The sequence below is a fragment of the Babylonia areolata genome, chromosome 19, assembly GCF_041734735.1.
Source record: "Babylonia areolata isolate BAREFJ2019XMU chromosome 19, ASM4173473v1, whole genome shotgun sequence".
Lineage (NCBI taxonomy): Eukaryota > Metazoa > Mollusca > Gastropoda > Neogastropoda > Buccinidae > Babylonia > Babylonia areolata.
The window spans coordinates 2,095,001-2,102,500 of record NC_134894.1 but is presented as its reverse complement, the minus strand read 5'-3'; the positions used below and the strand labels follow the sequence as shown (position 1 = coordinate 2,102,500).

Below are 7,500 nucleotides of genomic sequence, written 5' to 3'. Positions count from 1 at the left end.
AGGTCGATCAGCTGAAAGGGACAGTGTGAAATGTAGTCCCACAGGTCGATCAGCTGAAAGGGACAGTGTGAAATGTAGTCCCACAGGTCGATCAGCTGAAAGGGACAGTGTGGGATGTTTAGTGCTGGTGGTGGTGCTTAGGTGTGTGTGCGTGTGTGTGTGTGTGTGTGTGTGTGGCCCAGTGTGTGTGTGTGTGTGTGTGTGTCCCAGTGTGTGTGTGTGTGTGTGTCCCAGTGTGTGCGTCCCAGTGTGTGTGTGTGTGTGTGTTTGTGACACACAGAGAGAGAGTGTGTGTGTGTATGTGTGTGTTTGCATTGAGTGCGCATACATGTGACTGCCTGTCGATGTGTGTGTGCGTGTGCGTGTGTGTCTGTTAGCAAAAAGACATTTTGGCAAAACATGCTTATTTAAGAACTTTAAAAGAGAGAGAGAGAGAGAGAGAGAGAGAGAGAGAGAGATAAAATAAGATAAAACAGAATAAAATAAAATAAAATAAAATAAGATAGAATAAAATATCTGTTTTCCATGCTGACTGAGCGTCACCACATCAGCCCTTCACCTTGCCCTGCATGTCGATGTCCGTCATGCCGTGGTCTGACGTCAAGATGAGGTTGACGTCATCCAGCTTCCTCTCCTCCAGGCCGTCCAGAATCTGGCCCAGGATTCCGTCCATCTGTCTCACCTGTCCACAGGTCCGTTCAGTGCGGCGTTGTGAGGGACAGTCCGGAGACATGACCACACAGCAGCAATTCAAACTGTGAAACGTCCTACAGCATTTTACCCACTTCGGGACAGTGTGTGTCGGAAGGCGGAGCCCAGTTCTCTCCATCCGACGTTTTAACCTTTCAGACCCGACGGGCGCAATAGCCGAGTGGTTAAAGCGTCGGAATTTTAATCTGAGGGTCCCGGGTTCGAATCTCGGTAACGGCGCCTGGTGGGTAAAGGGTGGAGATCTTTTCCGATCTCCCAGGTCAACAATCCTTTTTGTTAAGTATGTGCCTGAAGTTGCAAACAGCAATCGGGCCTGTCCTTGAAAGCATACCAAAGTTTGTCTGTCTGTCTGTCTGTCTGTCTGTCTCTCTCTCTCTCTCTCTTCGTTTTCCGTAAAGAAATGGAAGAAGCGTCAAAACACAGTCTTGGTTTAACTTCACACACACACACACACACACACACACACACACACATGTCGCACATGGATCCATCTGCAAGTTAGTTGAGAGACAGACAGAGACAGGGAGACAGAGATAGAGACAGAGAATGACAGAGACAGACAGAGAGATGAAGACAGCCTCATGAATTCACATGAGATTGAACAGTCCTCCACCCTCCCCACCCGTAATGCACGTCTGTTTTTCAGTCACTAATTTGTGCGGTCCCTTTTATAGTGATTTTAAATTGCCTTATTTCCAGACGCTTTGAGGCCAGATGGGGCCTCTGTGTGTGTGTGTGTGTGTGTGTGTGTGTGTGTGTGTGTGTGTGTTGTCTGTCTGTCTGTCTGCCTCTCTGTCTGTGTTTGTGTGTGTGTGTGTGTGCGTGCGCGCGTGTGCATGCGTGCGTGCGTCCGTGTGTTCATGTGTGCTTGAAATAGTAAAAGGTGATTTTTTTTTTAAATATACACCTTGCTTTGCTTTAACCTTTTGCGTGTTTTTGTTTTTTGCATCTTTTTCGGATCGGATCTACAAGCATAAGATGCAAAGATGAATTATTCACGACGGAATCTATCAGTTACCATTATTCCTTTTCTTCTCACATCTTTCATGGGCTGTGCTGGGAAGTCACTGGATTGTAACAACTGTGACTGAGGAGACCTTCAGCTATAACTGGTGTCGGGAAGTCACTGGATTATAACAACTGTGATTGAGAAGACCTTCAGCTATAACTGGTGTCGGGAAGTCACTGGATTATAACAACTGTGATTGAGAAGACCTTCAGCTATAACTGGTGTCGAGAAGTCACTGGATTATAACAACTGTGACTGAGAAGACCTTCAGCTATAACTGGGTCGGAAAGTCACTGGATTATAACAACTGTGACTGAGAAGACCTTCAGCTATAACTGGTGTCGAGAAGTCACTGGATTATAACAACTGTGACTGAGAAGACCTTCAGCTATAACTGGTGTCGAGAAGTCACTGGATTATAACAACTGTGACTGAGAAGACCTTCAGCTATAACTGGTGTCTCTCGATCAATGACCACTGGGGGTAGTAGTTCACTGTCAATGCCCACATGACTGTGGAGTCTGTTGGCAATGAGGCTCAGTCTGACGAGGCATACAATTGGCTGTCTCCCTCAGAGAGAAATCACGTGACCCTAACTGCAGTCTTTGAAGGATTTAGAGGCATACAATTGGCTGTCTCCCTCAGAGAGGAATCACGTGACCCAAACTGCAGTCTTTGAAGGATTTAGAGGCATACAATTGGCTGATTCCCTCAGAGAGGAATAACGTGACCCTAACTGCAGTCTTTGAAGGATTTAGAGGCATACAATTGGCTGATTCCCTCAGAGAGGAATCACGTGACCCTAACTGCACTCATTTAATGGTTTACATTTCCCTTTTCAATCCTCGCAAATTTATTTTCAAATAACGGAATGGTTGTTGTTACCTATGTTTGGTTTCTTCCAGTTATGTTGAACAACAACAATAACAATGACGACAACACCAACAACAACAACAACAAACATATACTGGCAGATTGTATCCAATTTTTGTCCATTTTGCTTATAATCCGTATGTATCACAAACTACACAACACGATGTATTTTCTAAGTGATGTGATGGAATTATTCCGATTCTGGATATAACCGTCAACAGTTACGCGCTGTGTGTTGTGTTTTCTGTTTTCTGTTTCACACGGTGAAGAATTAACGTCAACATGATCTGACCGAGTTGAATTCCAATCAAAGCTAACAAAACTGTCCTGGCAGGGATGCTGATGAATGATGAAGCTCTGCTAACACTCAGCACGTGCCCACCGGTCACAGTGGGTGCAAAACAAACACGACGACAGCGCGGGTTTTCCTTCTAATTTTAATGTTAAACACATATTTCTGTCACGCGTTGAGCCTTCATCCTAAATCAACTCTTCTTCTTCTTCTTCTTCTTCTTCTTCTTCTTCTTCTTCTTCTTCAGTTCCACAAAGAGATCACTGTTCAGACCTCTCACGAGCTGTCAAAAGGGGTCCAATTTGTTAAAACTGGAGTGATGTTAATTGAGTATTATAGCAGGAAGACAGGAAGAAGGAAGAGGGGAGAGAACGAAAGATCGAACAAAACAAAGAAAAGTATGAGACAGAAAGTAGACAAACAAGAACGACGACGATGATAATGAAATTGTTGATGATAATGATGCGAACGACGACGATGATAATGAAATTGTTGATGATAATGATGCGATGATGATGAAGTTGATGTTGATACAATGACGACAACGACGCCTAAGACGACGACGACGATGGTGGTGGTGGTGGTGGTGGTGGTGGTGGTGATCATGAATTGTGGGGCAGAAGAGAAGAATACGACGACAGCGACGCCGACGATGATGATGACAATGATAAAGATGATGAGGATGATGGTAACGATGACGACAGTGATCATGATCATCATGACCATGATGACGACGACTACGACAACGACGATGCTGATGATGGTGACGATGACGATGATGAAGACGCACCCCAGCCACACAGCCTCAGCGTCACTCACTCTGTCAGCCACTTCCGGGGACCCAGGCCCATACAGGTGACCGTCCATGTCTGGCTGGTGAAAGTAGAGCGCCACAAAGTCCATGCCCCCCTCAGACAGCCAGTCCAGGGCAGTGGTCACCCGCTCAGGGAAAGGCACCGACCCGTTGTAGGGCGGTGAGATGGACGGTCTGTACCCCCCTACCTCGGCCTCGCTCCCCGGCCAAAAGTACGTGCCTTTCGTGGTGGGTTGGTTTTAGTGTTGTAGTTGTGTGTGTGTGTGCGTGTGTGCGTGTGTGTGTGCGTGCGTGTGTGTTTGTGCGTGTGTGTGCGTGTGTGTGTGTTGTGTGTGTATTTGTGCGTGCGTGTGTGTGTGTGTATTTGTGTGTGTGTGTTGTGTGTGTGTGTGTGTGTTTGTGCGTGTGTGTGTGTGTGTGTTGTGTGTGTGTGTGCGTGCGTGTGTGTGTGTTTGTGCGTGCGAGTGTGTGTGTGTTTGTGCGTGTGTGTGTTTGTGCGTGCGAGTGTGTGTGTGTGTGTGTGTGTGTGTGTGTGTGTTGTGTTCAGGCATGGCATGGGGGTGGGGGAACAGGGATCAGGACACAGGGGGTGGGAGGTGGGGGGTGGGAGGTGAGGGGTGGGGGCGGAGAGGGGGCGGACAGGAGAAACAGTGACCATGATTACCATCGTCATCAGCAGTAGGAATCAGTGCAGAACTCACTGACAAACAGCACGAAGTCAGTGTACACATCAATCAATCTAACTGGGAAATAGCACACCCACACACAAATACATACACATAATAATATTATAGACACGCATGCATGCGCACACAAGTAAACATACACACACGTACACACACACACACACACACACACACACACACACACACACAGAAAGAGAGAGAGAGAGAGAGAGAAACATACACGTGTGTGCACACACCTGAGAACGCGTGCGTGCACACACGCACATACAGACACACACAAATACACACACACGCGCGCGCGCGGGCACACACACACACACACACACACACACACACACACAAATACACACATACGTAGGTACACAGTATCCACACACAAGTACACATGAACACACAAATACAGACGTACGCACAAACACAGAAATCAGTGTGCATGCACCCACGTGAGAACGCAATGAAGCGCGCGCATACATGCAGGTGTGTGTCCAGCAGCACATCAAGGTGTCCAACCTGTACTTTTGTTGTGTTTCTCAGCCGTGATCCACACAGGTTCAAATCCTGTCCACCAGAACTTCTCCACGGACCTGTAGCTAAAGGTGGCGTTCAGCACAGGGTCGTACATCTTGTTGGCGATGATTCCGTGGTTTTCAGGGTATACACCTGTTTGGACGAAGAAGAACAAGAACAAGAAGAAGAGTGGTGGAATTATACTATAACCTTAACGACAACATTTCCATGATCCTATATGTAAAAGCAGCGTTCCACACAGGACCGTGCATACTATGGTTCGCGGTGACTTCGTGTTTTCTGTTGTTGTGTTCTTGTTTTTAATGCACTCTTGTTCAGAAGAAGAAGAGGACGAAGAAGAAGCGGAAAAAGATAAAGAGCTGTGTAAATACATACATCATAATAACAGTGCTAACAACAATGATATTTCCACGGTCCTGTCTCTAAAGGTAGCGATCCACACAGAGTCCAACAGACGGCTCGCGATGACCCCGTGGTTTTCTGGGTAGACATCTGGTCAGAGGAAGAAGAAGAGATTAAAAAAGAGCCATAAATAAACAACTTTCATTAACAAAACAGTCACATTTCCAAACCGAACATCTGCCTTGTCTTGTTTATTGTTTGTGTTGTTGTGAGTGGTGGTGGTGGTCTTTCTCTTTCTCCTCCTTCTTCTCCTTCTTCTTATCTTCCTTTTCCTTCTTCTTGTTTTTCTTCTGACAGACAGACAGGCAGACAGACAGACAGGCAGACACAGAGTTAGGCTGACAAACAGACAGACAGACAGACAGGCGGACAGACAATGAGACAGGTGCAGCATTCAGAGAGCACTACCTGTGACGATGCTGTAGTGGCAGGGCATGGACAGGGTGATGACAGACAGACAGACAGACAGACCTGTGACGATGCTGTAGTGGCAGGGCATGGACAGGGTGATGACAGACAGACAGACAGACAGACCTGTGACGATGCTGTAATGGCAGGGCATGGACTTGGTGATGAACACCGGGTCCACGTAGTCCAGGGAGCAGCCCGTGGAGGCCAGCCTGGAAAAGTTGCCCAGCCCCGAGATCTGCACAGTCACACGGGCGCAATGGCCGAGTGGTCAAAGCGTTAGACTTTCAATCTGAGGGTCCCGGGTTCAAATGTCGGTAACGGGCCTGGTGGGTAAAGGGTGGAGATTTTTTCCTATCCACCAGGTCAACATATGTACAGACCTGCTTAGTGCCTGAACCCCGTTCGCGTGTATACGCACGCAGATGATCGAATATGCACGTTAAAGATCCTGTAATCTATGTCAGAGTTCCTGTAAATGCGCACGTTAAAGATCCTGTAATCCATGTCAGAGTTCGGCAGGTTATGGAAACAAGAACATACCCAGCATGCACACCCCTGAAAACGGAGTATGGCTGCCTCCATGGCGGGGTAAATACACAAAAAACCGTCATATACGTGAAATGTTACATGTCTGTCTGAGTGTGTATGTGTGCGTGCCTGAAATCTGATAGAATGACACAGGAAACGAATGACGAGCGCCCAGTTGGCCCTACCCAGGTAGGCAGCCTGTTGTGCAAATGGCCCCGCATTTGTAAAGCGCTTCGAGCTTGGTCTCCGACCGAGGATAGGCGCTATGTAAGTATCCATACCAATCCACCAATCAGTCAATGGTGCTTTTTCGTTTCTTTTTACCTGTCCCTTCATTTCCACTGTTTGAGTGGCATTACTCCCCACCCCCACCCTCTACACAGCCACACCCGCTGTTCGTCTGCCCTCAGTCCCAGCGTCGGCGGTCCAAAAGGAACTATCAACACTTTGGTGGCCAGGAGGTCCCACACCAGAGGAGACCCTGCACTACTGCCGAGTCACTGTGGTTAGTGTTCAGTACTGCCTGTTCTGATTCAGCACACAGAAGGAACTGGCCACTCAGCCCCATACTGTCCACGATGATCGCTGTGAGCGCCACCCCCACACCCCTGCTAGTGAGACCGCCACCCGCACCCACACCCCACTAAGGACAGTCCCCAGTCAACATGCCGATACTGTCGTTATCCTGACAGGAACTCCACAAGTTGGCAAGTGGAGGGGGCGTGGGGTGGGGGGTGGAAGCTGAGGTCATGATGACAGCAGAGCATGAAAGGCCACAGAATGTGAGACAGCTTTGTTCAGTGTTGATGAATATTGAGGACTGTGATAATAACGATGGCGCTGTGGAGATCCATCAGGTTTGGATGAGGACTGTGATAATAACTATACCGCTGTGGAGATCTATGAGGATTGAATGAGGACTGTGATAATAACTATACCGCTGTGGAGATCCATCAGGTTTGGATGAGGACTGTGATAATAACTATACCGCTGTGGAGATCCATCAGGATTGAATGAGGACTGTGATAATAACTATACCGCTGTGGAGATCCATCAGGATTGAATGAGGACTGTGCTAATAACGATGGCGCTGTGGAGATCTATGAGGATTGAAGGAGGACTGTGCTAATAACTATACCGCTGTGGAGATTCATGAGGATTGAATGAGGACTGTGATAATAACGATGGCGCTGTGGAGATCTATGAGGTTTGGATGAGGACTGTGATAATAACTATACCGCTGTGG

General features: G+C 47.6%; 1 protein-coding gene across 1 annotated transcript in view; it reads right to left on the bottom strand.

The window, feature by feature from the left end:
* The window catches only part of LOC143293966 (bis(5'-adenosyl)-triphosphatase enpp4-like), a 42,290-nt gene that overhangs the window by 32,256 nt on the left and 2,534 nt on the right, over nucleotides 1-7,500 (bottom strand). Inside the window, exons 2-5 of the mRNA XM_076605361.1 lie at nucleotides 5,850-5,961; nucleotides 4,896-5,045; nucleotides 3,705-3,919; nucleotides 560-682 (exon numbers count right to left, since the gene is read on the bottom strand). Of these exons, the coding sequence (XP_076461476.1) occupies nucleotides 560-682; nucleotides 3,705-3,919; nucleotides 4,896-5,045; nucleotides 5,850-5,961 (600 nt within the window). The remainder of the gene's footprint in view (nucleotides 1-559; nucleotides 683-3,704; nucleotides 3,920-4,895; nucleotides 5,046-5,849; nucleotides 5,962-7,500) is intronic.